Source organism: Monodelphis domestica, chromosome 6 (genome assembly GCF_027887165.1).
Source record: "Monodelphis domestica isolate mMonDom1 chromosome 6, mMonDom1.pri, whole genome shotgun sequence".
In the NCBI taxonomy this organism is placed as follows: Eukaryota; Metazoa; Chordata; class Mammalia; order Didelphimorphia; family Didelphidae; genus Monodelphis; species Monodelphis domestica.
The window spans coordinates 295,683,746-295,706,847 of record NC_077232.1 but is presented as its reverse complement, the minus strand read 5'-3'; the positions used below and the strand labels follow the sequence as shown (position 1 = coordinate 295,706,847).

The 23,102-nt window shown below is 43.9% G+C and overlaps 1 protein-coding gene across 50 annotated transcripts in view; it reads right to left on the bottom strand.

The window, feature by feature from the left end:
- The window catches only part of PCM1 (pericentriolar material 1), a 101,353-nt gene extending 84,073 nt beyond the window's left edge, over positions 1–17,280 (bottom strand). For 17 of the 50 annotated variants that reach the window (XM_056803419.1, XM_056803422.1, XM_056803423.1 and 14 more), the window contains exons 1-6: positions 17,024–17,062; positions 5,582–5,701; positions 4,218–4,463; positions 3,198–3,467; positions 1,720–1,890; positions 1,407–1,523 (exon numbers count right to left, since the gene is read on the bottom strand). In XM_056803419.1, the coding sequence (XP_056659397.1) occupies positions 1,407–1,523; positions 1,720–1,890; positions 3,198–3,467; positions 4,218–4,463; positions 5,582–5,677 (900 nt within the window). In that variant the 5' untranslated portion in view covers positions 5,678–5,701; positions 17,024–17,062. Of the gene's footprint in view, positions 1–1,406; positions 1,524–1,719; positions 1,891–3,197; positions 3,468–4,217; positions 4,464–5,581; positions 5,702–11,707; positions 11,844–17,023 lie in introns of those variants that run through there. The other 33 variants (XM_056803447.1, XM_056803448.1, XM_056803452.1 and 30 more) reach the window with 9 other exon arrangements.
- Between the last annotated feature and the right edge of the window lie 5,822 nt (positions 17,281–23,102).

Here is a 23,102-nt window from a genome sequence, read left to right as displayed (position 1 = left end):
GTTATTTTGGGGGTAAATCTGGGCTACTGGGAACATAAATATCCCCTCTGCTGAAGACCATTTCCACCTGATTTGCTCAAGTTGTCAAAGCAGCCAGTTTTACAATGGCTGCTGTGGAAACAAGACAGAAAAGAACATGAAAACAGGTTCATTTCCTCTTCAAGGAAGGGAGGGAATGAAGCAGCAGTAAAAACAAACAAATATATTACCTAAAACAAATTTAACCCTTAATTTCTAATGCAAATTATCCTTGGGCATTAGCCTCAAACAAATAGCCCTCCTCCCAATAAACAAAGACTGTTACCTCTTTTTCTTTCTTAAACCATTAATTTCTATTTTAGTAACAACTTTAAGACCAAAGAGCAAGGGATAGGCAAATGAACTTAAATAACTTGCCCAGGGTCACAATAGCTAGGAAGTATCCTCGGCCAGATTTGAACCCAGGTCCTCCTAACTCTGGGCCTAGCTTTCTATCCACTGAGTCATCTAGCTGCCCCTAGCTCCCTTTTATCACAAGGGGAATTTTACTGATCAAGTTGAACTATTTAACTTATTGCTGTCTTAGCAAAGACCAATAGAAACAGAAGCTCTTGTAGTAATAATAGAGGCCATTTCTAGAGCACCTACTGGTGCCAGGTCTGGTAATGAGAATGGAATGATGATTATCTCATTAGAATCCTTTCAGCAAATCTGGGATGGAGGGGTTATTAAGGTCAGTCCTGATGCTCTTGCCTTTTCTGACAACTCACTCCCCAAAGCTTCGGAAATTCCTTTCTTTCCAAGGATAAGTAATGTTTGGTAGCCCCCATTTTTCTGGAACATTTTAGGCAAATCCCCTTCTCTAATCTACCAGTGCCCACAGCCCCTCTGACATCAGGTAAAGCAAGCTCAAAGAGAAAACTCATCTTCTTTCTACTGGGTTTGAGGGTCATTTGGCTCTGTAAGTACGGAGGCTAACCCAGGAGAGGTGGGGACTACAGAATGAATGGTTCAAAAGGCAGGTCACCAATGAAATGACTTTGAATCTTGGCAACCTTGACTTTGAGCTCCCCAACTGAAAGCCTACAGGGACACCAACATGTCTTAAAACAGAAAGAGAATCCAGGAATATCTTCACACAATGTGTGTCTCCCTGCACCCCCCATCCCCCAGGTGGAAAAATTGCTCCTAAGTGGGAAACTGGTCAGAGCAATGCTAAGTTTTGCTAATTGAAGGGAGGCCCAATACCTTAAAAATAAGCCAAATCATGAAAATAGATAAAGCTATTGAATGATAAACCGTCTGATCTAGCTCTCAAATCTGAGTGTGCTCAGGGCTCGTCTCTGATCAAACAATGTCTTGCACAAGAGAGCTACAAAAATCGTCACCTTCATTCCCAGCATGTTAAGGACTAAGAAGCAGCTTACCGTGGTGTCTGAAGCCCCAGACTGCACATCTACGTTTAGTGATGTGCTCTCAGCTACAGAACCAGATCCCACAGCGGAATCTATAGTCCGAACATCCTCCTCCTCATTTTCTCTAGCCTGAAATATTTCAGTGCATGTATAAATCATCCAACTATTAAAAAGGGACAACAGAGAGTGAAAATGGATGGCACTTTGTCTTGGCAATCACACACCACTCCCCTGATATCATCAGAACACCCAGCAGTCAATCAGTGACTCCTGCCAATGACGCAGGGATGACATTGGATCAATGGTCAAAGGGTCTAACACTCACAAGCATCTTTTGCAGAAATTTCAGGTAGGATTTTTCTTGCTCTTTAAGATGGTCTATGAGGTGTGTGAGGCGCTCGACATTAGCGGATCTCTCATTTTTCTCTACAAGGTCATCCCGCATGGAACTAGCCTTGGCAATATAGTCACGAATCTGAACCAGCCTGCTCACAACCTGCAGAGAGGATATGCTGTCAGTTAAGGCTCACAAGCATAGTTGGGAGATCTTAGTGTTAGCAGGCCGCTGACCCCAAGGGTTTTCCCACATGGAACTGCTTCCAGGCTTTGTCATTCACATGACAGAAAGAGCTCACCTCAATGAACCCTTCTCTACTCAGGCTGGCAGGCAACACTATTCATTTCAAAAGATCAATTTTAAAAGCAGTTAGGCTCATAAATAAGGTTTTTAATGTTAACCCAAGAGTACAGAATAGGCTGGGGAGGGAAAGCACTGCTTGTAATTTTAGACTAAAGCCCTAAAAGAATCCAAATGACCACAAAACTCTTAACAATCTGACATGGGAGACTGACTCCAAAAGCAACTTCTGGTGGTGTCCATCAATAATGCACCTCAGTCCTCTACATTCTGTAGGTTCTCTAGCATGCAGTAAGTGACTTCTACATGCTGGGCACTTGGGACAGCATCTAATAGATGTCCAACAGTAACTGATGCTCACAATGATAACCTGAGGTTCAGAAGAGCAGCTGCCACTTACCCTGTTGTATTTTAAAGTCTACAAAATGCTTCTGCCTAACTGCCCTCATCTAAGCCTCTCTCCAAGCCTATAAAGTAGTTGTTACAGGCATGACTTAAGCCCTTTGCAGATGATGGCTACCAAATGTCAGGAGATGGGATTGAGTCCAACATTCTATTAACAACCACAAATGCTGGTGGTCCCAAAGGAAATGCAAGGTTCTCAAAGCTCCTCTGAATGGAATTTATTTTAATTAATGAATTTAGACTATAAACCATCTAGAAACTTTGGTGTCTTTTAGTGCATTCTAGTTTTCTGCTAATCAGTTAACTTATAGAGGACCTCTATGGTTCAGTGATGCTTCTTAGCCATAGCAATTTTATAACTGCAAACCTTTAAATACTTTGAATACATTGGGAATATTAATAAGATTTTTTTTTCCCCTGTAGTGGGGAAAACAGATACAGATCAATTGCTACTTAATCTAACAAAATTCCTATGTATACAAACTCCTAGAAAAATAGATTTAAAAAAAAAAACCTGTGCCTTTCATTTTAAAATCAACACTGTATATTGTTTTCTAAGGCAGAAGAATGGTAGGAGCTAGGCAATGGGGATTAAGCAACTTGCCCAGAGTCACACAGCCAGGAAGTGTCAGAGGTCAAATTTGAACCCAGGACCTCTCATCCCCAGGCCTGTTGTTCTATCGCTGAGCCACCCAGCTGCCCCCATTTGGGGAGGATGTGGGCAAAACCTAGAAGGAGCACATAAGTGATGATAGCATTACCTGGCTGCTGTCCATTGCAGGTTCTCCTCTCCCATCTTCTTCAGAGACTTGGCAGTTTTGTAAAAGATCTTTACTCAAAGCTGATGCAAACAGCTCTTTACACTGAGATGACCCACTGGTTTCTCTTGCTTGAGGACTTGTACCAACATCCTTGCTTTTGTTTGTATTAATCTGCATTGACCAAAAGTTGTATGGCTTTCTGTTTTCTGCCAGTTGGCGCTTGTTGTTTGCTGCTGTTGCTCTACCTTGGGAATCACTTCCAATGCTCCTCTAAGGTGAAAAAGAAACCCAACATCACCAACATGAGCAAGTTCTAAGAGAGCCTAAGCAACTCTATATTTCTCCTAATTATGTTCCCCTTCAAGTTAGGACCACACATCTCACACCCAGCCTTCTCACTCACTAAACAATCTCCTTAGACAGCTCAAAACACATTTCGCAGCTGGGTCTCTCTAATCATAAGTCAGAGACAATGTACCTGAGGTCTCTGAATTACAGCCACAATGCTTACTGCCAGGTCTTACTTGTACACAGGATTTCTGGAAAGCGACAGGCCTAAGAACCAATGGACTTTTGGCACATTGACCTAAGAACCTGGCTTTAAAAAGCCAGTTCAAGTCACTAATTGATTCCTTCACCTTAAGCCATGAATTCACCCAAATGCAAATCCCATGCAGCATGGAAGGCTCTCTGAATAAGTAACAGAGGCCCAATGCTGAGAAATTTGCTGGAAAAACTAAACCACTTCTGGTGGAGACACCAAATTCAGCATTTCTGAGCAAAAGCTGCTGACAAATAGAATGATACACCTTCAAATCAATCTTGGATCCATCCTCGATTAACACACCAAGAAACCCAAGTGCTTGAGCTAAAAATAAGCATCAAGTCAAGCAGTGACCCACAAGAACTGTAAAGTCATTGCTATTCTTCCGTATATACCAAAAGGAGAAAATAAGGACTGCCTTTGACACCTCACTGCCTGCTGATTTAAGGTATCTTCCCCTACAATAATTCACCAACCTGATCTAAGTCGCTGAAATTGATCCTCTGCTTTAGTTTTTCTAATTCTGCTTGCTCAGGAACAGACATCTGTGTCATATATCTACTGTGAGGAAAAGTATGAGGAGTTTTTGTCCTTCTCCGCCCAACTCCTGGGGACGACTCAGGGGAAATGTCATTCGTTACCCTCTTTTCACTCTCTACACCAAATTTCTTCTTGTTTTTCTCTGCTGATCTGTTTGCTTTCTTTTGTTGGCCACCCCAGTCCTTAAAAAGGAAAAAAAAAGTAACAAAATCAGAGTTAATTAGTCCTTTAACAAAGGTAGGTATTTTATTTAGGAAATAAAAGTTTGCTTGGCCTTAGAATGTTAATACATGCCAGTTCTTAGGCAATTAAATAGTTTCATAGAAAGATTCAAATTTCTCTGGCCTTTTTAAAGAAATTGCTGCCCCTAAAACTATATACCCTATGCTTCTGGAAGTAAGGCTTTCTCTTGACCCTAATATGCTAAGTAACATAAGTAATATAATAAGTAACATGCTAATATGCTAAACCCTATCTTTCTTTGAATCTGTAGCAAATTAAAGCACTTAAATGCTTGTTAAAATGAGTTAATCCAAGGCCCATAATCCTTTATCCAAGCCTCACTGAAATACAGTAGCCTGGAACTATGTAACTCAGTCCCTGGAACACCAAACCTGGAGTTAAGTGGACCTGGATTCAAATCTGGTCTCAGATACTACCTAAGCAGTGAGATCCTGGGCAAGTCATTTAACCTACATTGCCTAACCCTTACCACTCTTTTGTCTTAGAACTGATACTAAGACAGAAGGTAAGGGTTTAAAAAAAATACAATAGTCTCAAGTTCTTCCTCATGCATACTAAGAGAATGTGCTAAAATCACAAAACCTCCTTATGTCCAGCAAAACCCCACCAGGGAACAATCAATCCTTTCAATAAAGAATATAGCTGGGGGCAGCTGAGTGGCTCAGTGGATTGAGAGCCAAGCCCAGATTCAGGAGGTCTTAGGTTCAAATTTGGCCTCAGACCCTTCCTGCCTGGGTGACCCTGGGCAAGTCACTTGATTAAGTCTCTTGACTAAGAGCCCAGGGGCTTGGTTTCAATCCTGACCCTTCTTCTTGCCTGCATGACTTCAGTCACTTCACAGATTTTTGTTTTCTTCATTTGCTAAGACCTCCTAAGTCCCTTGCAGTCCTAACTTCTATGGTTCAACAAATACAAAGATCGAATATTGCTTTCCTGACCGAATAAACCCATTTGCATGACAGTTTTCCTGGGCTTGTCTGGGCTAATCCTTTGGGGAGCAAAGTGACTGAAAGTAAACACTGTCCCTGATTTAACTGTGATTAGTAGAATAACATACCATATTGTTCAGTCGGTCGTCCACACTCTCATTACTCCAGTTTGGCAAATCTTGACCATTCCTGCCTTCTTCAAAAGGACCTCCTCCGGTGGCCATATTGTCCCATTAATCAAGAATTATCTGCAGAACAAAAAGATGTTAAAAACAGACCCAGCCATAAGATGGAATTTTTAGTATATAAAAAGAAAGGTTTATTCTTATTTAATGTTCCCCTCTCAGTCAAATAAAGGCTCTACAAAGAAGATATCATGCAGCAAAATGGGGTACTACCAAACACACATCACAGATCGAAAGGCCAGACTATCTGGTAACAATCCACTTCTGGCAGAATGGGCCTTTTCTGAGCTTGACTCTCCCTGCCTGACCACCCCAACAAATCCAACAGTAACTAAGGCCTGGGGAGAGTCTACTTCCACATCTTAAGTTCATTCTCTCTTTCTATGCCTACTGATACCAGCCTTGCAGGCCCTCATTGCTACATATGTGGACTAATGCAATAGCTCCCTAACTCATCTCCCAATTACCAATTTCTCTTTCTCAGTGATGCTAAAGTAATCTTTCTTATATATAAATCTGACCATGTCACTTCTCTGCTCAAAAATATTCAATAGTTTCCTATTGGCATCTGAATAAAATACAAACTCCTTAGTCTGGCATTCAAGGCCTACCACAATGCCATGGTTGACTTTCCTCATGTCACTCCCCACCATACACTCTATGCCCTGAATTGGGCTGCTCTGAATCCTTGGTATGTGTTCAATACAAAGCATCTGTGCATTTGCCCTATCCCTTGCTTTAAGGCCCAGCTTAAATGCCACCTCTTCTGGAAAGCTTTCTCCAATTGCCAGGCCCTCCCATCCCATTCAGGCCAGTTGGGAATGAACCTCTTTTTCCTTCTTCCTACCCTGCCATAGCAGAATTCAATTCTCCAAAATTACACTTACTGTGGCATTTGGTAAATCCTAGCCTTATCATTATTGTAGCCTGATGATAAAGTTAGAACACCCACTACATGCATGGCAATTATTACATCTTGATTTTCACTGTCTTCCCTAGCAGCTAAGATGAGCCCTGTATGTATTTGGGAGGCACTCAGGGCCATTAACTAGTGAAGGAATGAATGAACTTGAAATCCTGAGGGCGGTTCTACATGTAGGCAGCCTCCTAACAGAACTCTAGGGCCCTAATTTACAGTGAGGTACAACAGCACTTGAATTTATGAGAACACCCCTCTCTGATAAACTCTCGATTACCCACAGCAAGAAGCAAAAGCAATGAGGTGAACGCCACCCACAGCACCATGTGGATTTATGTGAGTGTTGTGGGTTTAGAACCCACTGAGGACAATCCACCCAGTGGATCCTTACATTCAAGGAACTTATACACAAACCCAAGAGCACAAACTTCCAGGTAACTGAGGAGGGGGGAGGCGCATTGCTAGCAATTGGGAATGTTGCTGTTGTCTTTCTCTTTTATTTCCCCTGCTGGCTGAGCCCTACTGATTTGCCCTCCATCATTTTCTGGTCCTTTACCATCTTCCATTAACCTCCCACTAAACCTTATGGCCTCCAGCTTCTGTCTCTTGGGGTAATGGTCCTTATGCAGAGATGCAATTATAATATTCCTCTGCTCTCACCTCATAGCTCTTTGGCTTGGCCTTCAAGGTCTTTTCTATCCTTACTTAGTCTGCCCTTTTCCACTTTGTTAGCTGTTAACCCCTCCACCCCCCACTGAATCACTGTTCAAGAACCAGCCTGAACACCATATTATCCACCCTGCCTTGGACTTCACCTGTCAGGCAGGTGACAGAGGCTGGCACTAGAGAAAAACTGCCAGCCTGGAGAGTATATGAAATTGATCACCTCGTGGGGGAGGGGCCCCAGGAGTGAATTTCCTGAGGAGAAAGGTGGATAAGGACTTTCTCCCGAGGGTTACCCACTTTTCCTGCTGGTGACTGGAAATCTTTCCCCCCAACACTTCCCAACTGAAGGGACTTTCTGAAGAGAAACCTGAGCAGACTTTACCTCAGCTCCTGTTGCCCAGGGGTGAATCAACCTGACTTTCTCTCAGGGGGCTCAGGCTGCCAAGGCCCAAGTTCCCTCCAAACTTGAGGAGGAAGGAAAAGGGTTTAGATAGAGACAGGGACCTCCTTTTCCCCACTTTCCTTTTCCCATTCTTCCCTGCCCGTTATTCCTTTTGTAGTACCTGATTGAGTTAACATTAAAAGGTTATCTGTTCCCCAAGCTGAGTGTGAGTGAACGAATCTAGGGGAGACCTCTGAGTCTCGAGTAGTGGAGGGGGGATAAGAGGGACAAGAGTATATTAGGGAGAGCAGCTTTAGCTAAGGAGGGAAGGCAGAAGGGGGGAAAATCTTCAAACCCCCTCTCCTCTCTCTGAGCCAACCCGTTACATCTGCTGTCTCCCCTGAACCCCGCTTTGCAGGAAGGTGGGGTTCTCCTCTCTTTCCCCCTCTCCATACACCAAAGCCCAATCCTTCCTTTGGGGGTACATTCCCTTCCTTTTAAAAAAAAATTTAAAAACAATACACTCCCTTCATGCATTCATCACACCACACCATCTGTACAAGACTCACAATCCCATGAAGGTACAGAAGAATGCTTTACTTGTCTTGGTGTGGACCCCCTAGGATGCACCAATGTTCTCTGCAGTCAGAGCCCATTAAGTATTTGTGGACTCTAAATGGAGAGAACAGGAGTCCTGAGCTTAGAAATCCAGTCTGAACTAGAGGCAATAGTACATAAGACAAATGAAACAGTCAGGAACAGAAACACTAAATAGGGGTGCAGATAATGCCATTGTCTGAGCTGAAACCAGTCACAGAGCAGATTAACTTTTAGTCCTCTCAACCTATCAAAACTCCCCTTGATATGATTGGGGATATAGACTCTAAGCGATCAAAATAGGTCTTGATCAATGACCCATGTAAAACCCAGTGGAATTACTTGATAGCTATTGGAGGGGATGGGAGGAAGGAAGGGAAAGAACATGAATCATGTAACCATGGAAAAATATTCTAAATTAATTAAGCTTTTTTTTAAGTACAAAAAAAAACCCCTACCCTTGTTATTACTAATTTGCTAACAACTTACACATTCAACAACCATTTCTATAGAGCCAGCCAGGCGATGGCAGAGGGAAATTTACCCTAAGTTTACCCTTATGACCTCCTTTCTTTGCCACTGGGCAACTGTGATTGCTGCCTGGCTGGCTAACCTGTTAATTAATTCTACCTCCTACAATCACACAAACCTTCTCTCTGTTTGCCCTACTGCCCCATTCTCATTCCTTGAATGAGTCAATAGTCTATATAAGTATGACTAGGGATATGCCCATATTGACCTCTCCAACCCTGCAATTCCCATTCAGAGTTTACTCTGTCCTCAGGTATCAATATTTAAGATGAAGCAGAACAGAAAAAACAATCTGGAATATTTTTTTCAAATGAACTACTGTGACTCAGTGGATGGAGAGCAAGGCCTGGAGACAGAGATCCTGGTTGTTCAAATCTGGCCTCAGAAACTTCCTAGCCATGTAACCCTGGGCAAATCACTTACCCCATTGCCAACCCTTACTGTTCTTCTGCCTTGGAATAGAGATTCTAAGACAGAAAGGCAAGGGTTTAAAAACAAATAAAAAGAAGCATACTGTTGCTTCTTACTTTTCAATGCCAGTGTTCTAGCCAAAGGACCCAACCACCATGAATTATATGTATATAGTAAATGCAAAACATCTAAGGCAGCTAAGGACCACAGATTTAAATCTGGAATAACGATCCTCAGGGATCGCTGAATCTAACACCTCTGTTTTACAGATTGGAAACTGAGGCTGACAATGGCACACCACATTCTATAGATTTTATAAATAAGGCTGAGGTATTCCCAGACTAGGGTTCTACTCAAAGGGCTTTAAAAGACTGCCTGCCCTTTGATCCAGTCATACCACTGCTGAGTTGGTACCCCAAAGAGATAAGGAAAAATACCTGTACAAAAATATTTATAGCTGTACTCTTTGTGGTGGTGAAAAATTGGAAAATGGGGGGGGGGTGTCCATTGATTGGGGAATGGCTGAACAAATTGTGGTATATGTTGGTGATGGAATACTATTGTGCTAAAAGAAATGATCAACTGGAGGAATTCTATGTGAATTGGAAAGACCTCCAGGAATTGATGCAGAATGAGAGGAGCAGAACCAGGAGAACATTGTACACAGAGCCTGAGACACTGTGGCACAATGAATGCAATAGACTTCTCTACTAGTAGCAATGCAACGATCCAGGACAATCCTGGGGAACTTATGAGAAAGAATGCTATCTACAACCAGAGAAAGTACTATGGGAGCATGAAACATAGAAGAAAAACATAGGATTGATTGCATGGTTCAATGGGTATATGATTGGGGATGTTGATTTTAAATCATTACTATTTTTTAATTTCTTTTTTTTAAGTTTATTTAATTAATTTTGAATATTTTTCCATAATTACATGATTCATGTTCTTTCCCTCCCCTCTTCCCATCCCCCTCCTGTAGCCCACAAGCAATTCCACTGGGTTTTACATGTGCCATTGATCAGAACCTATTTCCATGTGATTAATATTCGCACTAGGTTGATTATTTAGAGCCTACATCCCCAATCATATCCCCATCAACCCATGTGATCAAGCAGTTGCTTTTCTTCTGTGTTTCTGCTCCCACAGTTCTTCCTCTGGATGTGGGTAGTGTTCTTTCTCATGAGTCCCTCAGAATTGTACTGGGTCACTGCATTGCTGCTAGTAGAGAAGTCCATTACATTCGATTGTGCCAGTGTATCCATCTCTGTATAATCTTCTCCTGGTTCTGCTCCTCTGTGATAGAGGCTGGCACTAAAGAAAAAGTGCCAGCCTGGAGAGTATATGAAATTGATCACCTTACGGGGGAGGGGCCACAGGAGTGGAATCCTGAGGAGAGAAGACTCTGGCTGGAGAACAGTGAGGGTCTCTCCGTCTTGAGACGTTGAAGAGAGAAGGTGGATAAAGACTTATTCCTGAGGGTTACCCACTTTTCCTGCTGGTGACTGGAAATCTTTCCCCCCAACACTTCCCAATTGAAGGGACCTTCTGAAGAGAAACCTGAGCTTTACCTCAACTCCTGTTGCCCAGGGGTGAGTCAATCTGACTTTCTGTCAGGGGGCTCAGGCTGCCAAGGCCTGAGTTCCCCTGAAACTCGAGGAGGGAGGAGACAGGTTTAGATAGAGACAGGGACCTCCTTTTCCCCACTTTCCTTTTCCCATTCTTCCCTGCCCATTATTCCTTTTGTAGTACCTGACTGAGTTAACATTAAAAGGTTATCTGTTCCCCAAGCTGAGTGTGAGTGAACGAATCTAGGGGAGACCTCTGAGTCTTGAGTAGTGGAGGGGGGACAAGAGGGACAAGAGTGTTTTGGGGAGAGCAGCTTTAGCTAAGGAGGGAAGGCAGAAGGGGGAAAATCTTCAAACCCCCTCTCCTCTCTCTGAGCCAACCTGTTACATCTGCTGCCTCCCCTGAACCCCGCTTTGTGAAACCCTTTCCTTCTCTTTTATTTTTTTTAAACACCTTTCACTCTGCATCAACTCCTGGAGGTCTTTCCAGTTCACATGCAATTCCTCTAGTTCATTATTCCTTTCAGGACTAGTATTCCATCACCAACAGATACCACAATTTGTTCAGCCATTCCCCAACTGAAGGGCATCCCCTCATTTTAAATCATCACTCTATTGCAAATATTAATAATATGGAAACAGATTTTGAACAATGTCCATCAAAATCCAGAATGTGGAAGGAATGAGGGGAGGGAAAGAACATGAATCATGTAACAATGAAAAATATTCTAAATTAACTAAATAATAATAATGATGATGTATTTTTTTTAGAACTAGGGTTCTACTGTAGCAGCATTAGCAAGGGTCTAGGAAGGAGCTTACAAGACTTCCTAAGCTCTGCACAGTACAATACATGGGCTAAAACAAGCCTGGATACATACCCCACTTTGGTTCTGTCTAAATAGGCCACACCATCCTGTCATCCTGGACTCATCCTTCCCTTTAGCATGAGACCCCTGTCTGGTTAGGATGAGTATGGAACCAGCACATACCACTGACCATGGTCCTCCTCAAATGTGCTGGATCCCTTTCTACTTCTCTGTCTTCTTGGCTAGCTCTGCCTTCTTTGGACTCCAACTGCTTCCTGCAAGTTGTTTTCTGAGACAGCCATCCAACCAAACACAAAGGAATAATATGAAAACAATTCAAGTGGTTTCCACCTAAAGATTTATTTCAACCACAGAATATCTTAACTTGCCTAGATCTAGACAGTCTATCTACCTAAGAAGATTCTTTAAAGGTTCAACTATTTGTTTGGTAACTCCTCTCCTTAGCAACAACCTGGTATTTCCTCAGATGGTTTGGTAACTAAACTAAACATACAGTGTGTGGTTGCTGCTAATGGAAACTGAGAACAGAAAAGCAATTCTCAAGCCTTCCCGGGATCAGTCACAGCTTCTCCCAAAGAACTGTCCCCAATTTCCCTTTCAACAATGGTTAGGTAAGGCCTTCTAAACAAAGCAGGATCAATCCTAGGGTATTTTTCAATGTTCTGAGCTTAGAGATTTTCTTTCCTGATGCTCTCTAGCCTTGGCTCAGAAGGGGAACCCTGGCAAATGAGATAATAGGAGTATACACTTCATAAGCATTTCCCTCAATCCGAGCCTCCCTGAGGCCAGGGAATGATATCTATCAGCCTTGCTGTGTCAGCTCTGGTTTACAAAGGAGGGGGAGAGGGAGAAGAATGATGTTCAGTGTGAAATGACTTCCACCAACTGAATAATTTTAATCTCTCAAGCCTCAGAGACAAAATTCTTCACACTATTTCTTCTGTCATTCTAAACTTCAGGTCCTTCACCTGCTGGGCTTTGTGAACCTGTTTTTGTTGTTGTTGTTGTTTTAAATTCCTTGATAACTGTAGTTCAGCATAACTGATGGAGCTTCCTTTGTAATCCTATGCCTTATATCTGAAGCATTTACAAATGTGACGCTGAGAAATATCCCGAACAACCCCTCCTCAAAAGTTGAAGAAGCTCTACTCTTTATTCTCTCCCTCATAGATTTAAACCCATGTCAATTCCAAGTCCACTTATAGCTCTAATTCTCCTGAGCTACTCAGAACATTAGATCAGAGCTAAACCTGGAAGGGCCCTTACAGGTCATCTGTTCCCACCCGTTCATTTTACAGGTGAAGACATAGAGGCCTACAGAGATTAGGGAAGTGGTGCCCAAGTGGTGCCCACACAGCAGTCACTATCTGAGGGGAGGATCTGAAGCCTGCTCCAGCCAGTGCTTTCAAGATACATGGATGCTCCCTAGATATCTCAAATTCAGCATGTACAACTCAGAACTCATTCTATTTCCTTCACACTTCCCTAGTTGTATCAGGGGCAGCTCCATCCTTCTAGGCACCCAGGCATGCACATCATCCTGGACCCCAATCTCACTTGCCTCTCCTCCACTGTGTCCAATCACAGTGACCCCAGATGTGTCTACCTACGCATTGTCTCTTCTCCATTTCATTCTCTCTACTCCCCTGGCTTCAATCACTTCTGCCTGGAATACAATAAAAGCCTTTTACCTGAACTCCCTGTGTTGCCACACTGATATTCCTAGAAGCATAGCTCTGACCACCTCACTCCCTCACCTAGTAAACTGCAGAGATTCTCAGCTATCTGTGGGAACCAATATAAGTTTCTGTTGGACATTCAAAGCCCTTTAGAAGCCTTGACTCCTTCCTAGGATAATCCATACCTAGCCACCCCGCCCCCCCAAGCACTTTTTGGTTCAGCCAACTCAGCTCCCCTTTCTGTGCCCCCACGACCTAGAAAGCACTCCTTCCTCACTTCTGTCTCAAACACTCTAAAGCTCAGCTCAAAGTCCCCTCTGGAGCAAGGCTTGTCCTGATCCTCCCAGCTGCTGGGACTTCTCCCTCAATAGGAGCTTGCATTGATTTCATAGGTGCTTGTCACTAGACTGGTTCTACTGCCCTCCCCACTCCATCTCTTCTCAGCCTAAGCCATTTCCTCTGGGGCAAGCTTATCTACAGTACCCCCCCCCCCCCCCACACACACACACACTCTTTCACCATAGAATCTTTGACCTGCTTCCCCATCCCTCACCAGCCTTCTGCTTCCATTTCCCTCTCTCCCAAGAGGGGCTGACTTACTCCCTTACTCCCTTCCCTCTACATCCCCTTCATTGTCTTCTTCCTACCAGAAATCAAAAAGTGATTTCCACATCTCCAAAGAGGAACCTCCATCACTGCAAGTCCAGTATTCCCTCTCCACCTTGGCCATCCACCTGACCCAAACATCTACCAGTACCAGATCTCAAACTTAACTATAAAGCAATGATCATCAGAACAATCTGGTACTGGCTAAGAAATTGAAGACTACATCAATGGAATACATTAGCTACACAATATACAGGGGTAAATGACCTGAGCAACCTAGTGTTTAATAATCCTGATCTCACACCTTATACGAAGATATGGTCAAAATGAGTATATGTCTTTGGAAGTAAGGAGTGATGCCGTAAGGGAATGTAGAATACTTTACCTGACAGATCTATGAAGGGACTTTATGACCAAACAAGAGAGAGAGAGAGCATTATAAGACATAAAATGAACAATTCTGATTATATTAAATTAAAAAGATTTTGTACAAATAAAACCAACATAACTGAGTTTAGAAAGGAAACAATAAACTGAGAAAAAAATTTATAATTTCTCTGATAAAGGTCTAATTTCTCAATTTATAGAAAATGAAATCAAATTTATAATACAAGCCATTCCTCAAATGACAAATGGTCAAAGGATAAGAAAAAGCAATTTTCAGATGAAGAAATTAAAGCTATCAATAATCATAAGAAAAAAGTTCTAAATTACTCTTGATTAGAGATGTGCAAATTAAAACAACTCTAAGGTACCACCTCATACCTTTCAAATTGGCCAATATGACAGTAAAGGAAAATGATAAATATTGGAGGGGATGTGGCAAAATTGGGGCACTAATGCATAGTTTGTGGAGCTCTGAACTGATCCAACCATTCTGGAGGCTAATTTGGAACTATGGGCTAGAAAACTGCATATCCTTTGATCCTCTAATAACACTACTACATCTGTATCCCAAAGAGATAATTTTAAAAAAAGGAAAAACGACCTACTTGTACAAAAATATATAGAGTAGCTCTTTTTGTGGTGGCAAAGAATTAGAAATTGAGAGGATGTCCATCAGTTGGGGAATGGCTAAACAAACTGATACATGATGGTGATTGAATAAGAAAGGATAAGCTAGGTCAGCTAGATCATAAAGAATTGAAAAAATCTACATGAACTGAAACAAAGTGAAAGAAGCAGAACTGGATCAGTCTTATATACAATAATAGCAATATCCAACGATGATCAACTGTGAAAACTTGGCCACTCTCAGCAATGCAATAATCTGGGACAATCCTGAAGAATTTGTGACAAAGAATGCTATCCACCTGCAGAGAAAGAACTGCTGGAGTTGAATGGATGCAGATCAAAGCATACTATCTTCCACATCAGTGTATTTTTGGTTTTATTGTAAGGTTTTGATTTGGTATAAGTGTGCTCTTAAAACAAAGACCAATATGGAAATGTGTTTTGCACAGATCAAATTGCTTACCATCTCCATGTGGGAGGAGGGAAGAGAGACAGTTTGGATCATTGTGAATAATGTAAGTTGAAAATTATTACATGTAACTTGGAAAATATCTTTGAATCGAAAATATAATGTGAAAAAGATGCTCCAAGACAATCTCCCACCCCCTTCCATTTGCTCCTTGTCATGAATCAATCCAAGTTTAGGCCCTCAGTAATCTCTTTTGTACCTTGCTTTTTCCCTTCCTACCCAGGCTGCTAATTAAACTGAATAAAAAGTGTCTCTTCTACCAACATCCAGGAAAGGCCAACAAAGGGGAACCAAGGCTCCATTCTAGTAGCCAGACATCCTTGGTTTCATCTGCCAGTCTGTTTCCTGTCCCATTTCAACAACACCCCTAACTAGGAAAGCTTTTCTAGGCTGTACAGTGAAAAGGGTCCTGACCACAATGTCCCTGGTCTCATCCTACCTGAGGAGATGGGCAGAAGGGCTACTGGGGGGACCTACAGCTTCCAGGGGTTCCGTGATTCCTCAAGGTCATGCAGTAAATCCAAGGTAGGTCTGGTGGACAGCTTTCTTTCCTTTCTGAGTCTCTCTAATCCTCCTCAGGCCTGCAGAGGTGGGCAGGTGTGGACAGCCCTTCTCCCTGCTTCAACTGTCACTCCTCCCCAGTTCTCCCAGTGTGGCTGAGACTCAGTTGCTTGCTCCCTTCCATGAAGGTGGATGGAACAGCAGCTCGGAAAGCCCCTTGCTGCAGAGGCTCTCTCAAGAGTTTCTGCCAGTTGCACGTAGCCCCTTGACTGACCCACTCTCAGAGGCAGGCCTCAGATTGGGCGGGTCCTGGAACCTGGGGCTGGTCTGGAGGGCAGGTCCTGCCCTCGAAGGAGACCTCGAAGGCCTAGGCTTCGGCCCCAGTGGCCAGCAGAGAAAGAGACTGCTAGAACCCACGGGGCCCCAGAGTCAGTGGTGGCTGCAGGACAGCCCCAGGCGCAAGCTGCGTGATATGGGACATGATAGGGCCGCCCGTCCCCGCACCCATCAGGGGCCCAGAGCGCCCGCGCGCGGGGTTTTTTTTCCCTCCAGAGAGGCTTCCGAGGGAGGGCCAAGCGGGTACAGAGTGCTCCCCAGGGATTAACCCGGGAGCCCTACGGGAAGGACAAAGAGCTTCCCGCCCCCTCTTCTTCAACCCCACCCCCTCCCCGCCAACCCCCAGCAGCCTCCCTGGAAGAGAGCCCGGGGGCGGTTAGGAGGCGGCGGCTGCGGCGGGAGCTAGGGTGGGATTGCTGACCTTACCCCCAGCCGCCTACTACCACCTCCTCCTCCTCCTCCTCCTCCTCCTCCTTCTCCTTCTTTTCCTCCTCCTTTTCCTCCTCCTCTTCCTCCTCCTCCTCCTCCTCAGGGCGGGCGCGTTCCCGCTCCCACCCCTCCCCTCTGCGGGCTTGGCATCCTTCACATTTTCATAGCACGCCCAAAACGAAGTCCGGCCCAGCCCCTCCCACCCTGCAGGGTAAACTGAGGCCCATGGTGGGGGGGGAGGCGGGACGGGCGGTGCTCCCTGCCGGCTCAGTCCGCAGCGACCGCCCCCTCCCCGGGATGGGAGTAGGAGGGTCTCGCGGGGTCCCCTGACCGGCGCGCGAGCCCCCCTCCGCACCTCTGCTCAGATCTCCAAGTTCCCCCCCAACACCTCCATCTACCCACGGAGCCTCCCGGACATCCCCGTCCCCCGGCCTTCTCCTCTACCTCGGCGCCTGCGTCCCAACCGCCATCTTAGGAGCTCATTGTGGTGGGAAAAGGGGGAGGCGGGGGGAGAGAAGGGGGCGCGCGCCCAGACCTGCGCTGTCGCCTCGGCAACCCATGCACGTACCTATGCACGCACATACAAGCCGCCACTACCGCCTACGCAGGGGTGACCATCTGTCGTGACGGGACGCGACGGAACGTAAGCAGACGTGCCGCCTGGCTGGCTGAGCCAGCGAGCAACCTGACCCGCCACGTGGATGAAAACTACTCGTCCCAAAATGCAAAGCGCGCGTGCGCTGACTGGTAGGGGCCGGCCGCGGACGAGTCTACACATTATAGAGTTCCCTCTTCTGAGCGCTCCTGTGGCCTTGAGGTTCTTTCCCCCTACAGTGCCTACGCTGATGTCACGGATCCGGGGCGCAGCCTGGCCGAAGGGGTCAAGATCCTAGCTGGGACTGGGGTCTCCGCGGCTCGCGTACTCCCCTCACTGCGCCTCCCGCCTCCTGGGGACACCGGGAAGAACCAGATCATGCGATCCTCCAGGGGTGGCTTCTCGTGTCGGCTCTTCTCCTGGAGGCACCCGCCTCTGTTCTCTTTCTTCCTCCCCCTTGGAGTGAAATCCCCCCTCCTTACCCTTTTCCTCCTCTTTCCACTAGGGTATACTCCCCATCCCGCTCCCCTTGTGCGGATGGGGTTCCCCTGCCCATCCCCACCTTTTGGCGAGGGACTTCTCTCCCACTACAGTGGGAATCTCTCCTTGGGGTGGGGTGTTCTCCTGCAGGGGGCCTTCCCCTCCCCATCCTCGACCCAGTTGTGGGGTTCTCCAGGCCCCTTCTCCGCAGGAGCTGGTACCCGACTCCTTGCCAGACAGCCACTACCACCCTGCATGCTCTGGCTTCTAGGCCTAGGGGCGGAAACCTCCCTTTGACCCTGCGAAATGGGAATGTCTAAAAAGGAAGCCCCTTTGTTTAGCTCTCTTGACTTCCAGGTTTTTACACAATCTCCCCATCTCTTTGCACCCAAACATCATCACACGCATTTCAGCAGTTACCCAGTTTTTAATAACAGACAGATGAAAGCAGATGTGGACAAAAAGAATGCCCAAAGACACAGATTGCCCAGGCAATAGGAAATTTAAAAACTGCTTCTTCCCCACCTAGCACTACAGAGCAAGAGATGTGGGAGAGCTGAAAGGTTCCCCAAGCACTGAGTGCACCTCTGCCTCACAAGGCACCTAGCTATCTCTTTGATCTCATTACCGTCCACTATGTGAGGAAAAATAGCTCTACCCACCTTCCCAGCATCCTCCATGGCCTGACCTGGCTTTCTCAGACTACAGCCTAACTGGTTATTGTCTATGTAAGTTAGGTGTCTGGATCATCCTAACAGTCTCCAGCGCCCTTTGGGGGTGTGCAACTTGCCACGGAGGGAGAAAGGAGAAGGGTTGTTGGCTTCCGAGAGCATATATGGGAGGCGCTGGCTGGGATAAACTAAATTGCTGTTGCCCAACGTGCCCAAAGTCCTAGTCCCCAGAGGGCCAGTGCCCCGCCCCATACCCAGGGTTCTCCAGCTTCTCAGCACATCTTAATAGCTCTGTAGCAGCCGAGGCATTACTGGATAAATGGACAGTGGAGGGGGCAGCTAGGGAGAGGTCTGGGAGTTTTTTTGTTTGTTTTGATGTTTTTTCTTTTCACTTTGCTCTCTTAGGAAACATCATTTCTAAGCTAAAAATGGTTTTTAAAAGTAAAATCTTGGACAATTCCTTGGAAAAGAGTTTTAAATAAATCATCTTGACCCTTTTTGTCTTCTGAACATAAGATTCTACATTATTTTAAGAAGCTGGAGTTACACTAAAACATTAAAAATACATTTTGTTTCTCCCATTTTAATGTCAAGTTTTGAGATGGGAACAGAAAATAGTGTTATACCTCAGTAGCAAAATTTAGGTAATTTTAAGGTTTTACGTTTTTCACATTCGTTTCTGAAATGTTATCCAATAAAATGTAAATTTTTTGTTTTGCTTTTTTTTATTTAGAGAACAGAAGCCACAGCTGGACAGAAAGTCATCTTTATTTTACTTTTTTCTTTTTTTCCATCTTTTGAGAAATTTTTGATTTTTTTATTAAGCTTAGAAAATGGGGAATATCCCCATGTCTAAAAAGAAGATCCCCAAGGGGATCCCTAAGGAAAGTCCTTTACATAAGGTATTGATTTCATAGGAATCTGAAACAGCAGAGATATTTAAGACCAGAACCTTGCTTTACTTCACTTTGACATAAATCAGAAAATGTTGCCCTGACTCAGAGTTGACCCACCATGATTCAGGTGCCTGGCCCTCCTCATTTCTGGTTACCTCTTCTCTTGATCCAACCCCCCAGTCTTGACTCCTTCAGTCCCTGCACTGACCATTTCCCCTCCCCCCCCAAATCTGAACTGCTTCTACCCTGTCCATCTCCTTCCTTCCCATCCCACCTTCCATCCCATTTCTCTACCTGCCCTTATAGTCCTTCATTCTCCCTGCCCAGCCTCCCTCTTTCCTCCAGTCCAGCCCATTCCTATTTCTCTTTCCCCTACCCTCACCACATCCCAGACATTGTGTTCCATCTCCACTCAAACAACAAACCAAATACCAGACATCATAGACAACTCCAATACAGGTCTCCCCTTCCCAGCCCCCAGAGATGTTCCCAATCAAGACAGATGGGATTTTAATAACTATTAGACATTGTTAAACTGGAAAAAACACAGAATTATTAAATAGTCAGGAAAAAAACACACTTTAATTAAGAAAAAGGGGTTCGCTGCTTTCCTCTTAGACCTCCACATAGAGCTCTGTGATCCATACCCACACAGAGCCCCAAGACTGGTTGCTCTGGTCACTGACCCCTGGGAATGCCAACCATGCTAGATTGGACAATTCCAAAGAGCCATGAAAATTAGGAAGCTTATATGCCCTTTTGGGAAACCAAGGGACAGGGAAATATGATTGAATAACATTACCATGGCTACAAAGAAATGGGAGTATTCAAACTATACAGACAGGATACAATTAAGGCTTGGAAAAGGAACCACAGCCAGAGGCTAGGGTGTTTCAGAGGTCCATCCAGCGGCTTCTCTCTGAGGACCCAGGGTCACTTTGCCCAAGTGTGACTGCATGGTTGGATGAATGAGGTGAGACACACTGTGCATTCAGCCCACGTATGCAGGCATCACACCATGCTCTGCCATAGTATTGTGGTTCGTTTATTATATAGGTTTTTGGTACACACACATAATCAATTCTCTACATATGTGACATTCTACAATTTGATTGGATATTATCAAATCACCTAAACAACACTGTTGTGATGTTACTACAACAAAGAATTCTGTGATCATTTACTAGATTTCAACAACACTCTGTGACAGGTATGATTAATGTGAATAAAGTTATTTGTATGTTAATACCCCTTGACCTGCTGAGAGAATAATTGTACTTTTGGTCAGCTTTCACTATCCATCATAATTGCTTGGGAGATGAACAACAAAACATATTCATATCTAAGTGTGAGGACTTTAGGCAAACCAATTTTGGGGTTTTCCTCAATTTACAAGTTCTGTTTTTCTTGTGTTACTTTGAAGTGTCTAGCAATACTGCTTGGCATCTGTTTCAACAAATTCTTTTGAGTGTGGTAACTGTAGGACAAGATTCATTATAATACTCAAGCTTTTGGCTGGTATTTATTGTAGGGCCTTGGAGCGTGTCTTGTGCTTGAGAAAGGAGGGGTCACGGGCAATAATCTTTGGGCTTTTATTCTGTAATTGCAATCTTTTGGGGGTAATAACCTAGGGAGCTTAAAGTAGGGTATATATTTATTGATCCTACAAGTATTTGCTCTCATGTTATTTCTCCTGTATTGGGGAGAGAATAATAATCATAACAAGTCCACTAGTGGGGAAAATTTGGGGAGAGAAGTCACAAAGGGAGATCAGCAGGGGGCCCTCATTCTGGGGTCTACTTTGCTGACCTTCCTTCCTTGGACTGTGACCTTGTTAATGGGTTGGGGTATGATGGCCTCTAGCAGGGTGTATGGGAATGGACTACTTAAAATGGACACTAAAAAGGGTGGTCCCTGCACAGAGGTTGGTCTTCTTGGGAAGGATCTCTGATACAATGGGAGAGACTACTTAAGACAAAAAGAATATTTAGCATTTGCTTAGCCCCACTTAACTGGGATTATCATTTACCTTAGGGTCTATTATTCAGTCTGAAACTGCTAGTCTGAGATTCCCTTCAGCTTGGATTCTCAGGGAAACTAGGACAAGCTTTGGGGTCTCCATCCTTCAAGCTGACTAAACTTGGGACTCTCTTAGATTCCATGTCAACAACATCATACAGCTTCTTCCCAATGGATATTGATAGACTCATAAATATGATCCCTCCTTTTGACAAGGAACCTATAGTGGTGATTAAAAGATTTGAAATTATATTTAGACTATAAAATCCATCCTGGATGGATATTACAGATTTGCTTCATGCTTTGTTAACTGAAGGTAAAAGAAACACAATCCTTTCCATTGTAAACAGGTCTCAAAATGAAAATACAGCTCACTGGCCCTTAGAAGATACCCAATTGGATCCAAACTCCATCACAGATTATATACATCTGTATGAGGCCAGGAAAGTTTTATTAAGGGGAATGGAAGATTTTGCAATGACAAGTAATTGGACTAAATTTGAAAATATTAAACTGGAAAAGGATAAGAGACCATTTTGTTTTTATGACAGAATTGTTAAGCTAGGGTCCAAGTGTCTTGGGTTGGATGTCTCTAAAGAGAAAGACTTTAGAGTCACAAAAATTCAGTTTGTATATTTCTCTTCCTGAGAAATTCAGGAAAATTTGAGAACAATTACCCAGATTGGTCTAGCATGAACATAGAGTGATTTAAGAGGATAGTAGATGGCTATGAAAGACAAGAAAGAGAAAAAACTAAAAAGGAGGAATTAGAAAGGTGAAAAAAGGAAAGAGCTAAAAGAGAGGAATTAGAAAAAAAAACAGAACAAGGAAATTGAGGCAATTTCTCCTTCTTTGAAGGAATCCAGGAAAAATACTAGTTGAAAAGCAATCAATAAAATGCTATTTTTTTGGGAAACAAGGTCATGTAGCCATAAATTGTAGAAAGAGGAACCAGGAGAATAGAAACATAAACTGGGGAAATTATAATAATAATAATAATAATAATAGAAACCCCAACAGGATTAGTGATTGTAATAGGGTAAATCATAACTCAGACCATAATACCCCTCAAGGAATCTATAATCACTGTGGAGCACCACAGAGAAATAGTCAGAATGACCAGAGATGGCCAGGGATATGGCCAAAGGAATCAAGATTTATGTTAGTGCAAGGGAGGGGAAGGGACCTCTAAAAATCTGGAGGTAAATTTAAGCCTTTTCAGACCTCACTGTTGTCTCAGTCGGCTGCAATACAATCTTAAATGCAGATCTACACCCAGGAAACATTCTAGAGATCATCCATCCATTCAAGCCTTTTGCATGTATCCAATAAAAAGAGCTTTCATTGCCACACTGTATGCACACAAGAAAAAGCATATTTGGACCCAGGAATGACCTACTCAAAAGTAAATGACTGACTGAAAATTTTTACACTCTTTGGAGTTTAGTCATCTGAATCATCCATCTTTTCTCCCATCACTTTTTTAAGCCTCAGCAGCTAACAGAACAATAAATTGAGCTTTGATTTGGAGATTTGCCCATTTCTTATGTGTAAATGCTCTCCCTGAATATTTCACAGTTGAGTTGGCTCCAAACCACCCTTTCTTGGGGCCTTCCATCACACATGCCAGTAGCAGCTTCACCAAAGTTCCACTCTGCATTGATGGCAATCAGACATCTGAACATGCTCTGTGTAACCTACCAGAAAGGGAAATCTGCACAGGCACTGAGGACAGGGCTGCCATGAGTCAGACCCTATTTCACACTTTTCTCTTTTTTTGAAGCAGTTAGGTGGTACAAGAGTGTTGGGCTGGGAGGGGAAGAAGAGAGTTGAAATTTGACCTCAGATGCTTTCTAGCCATG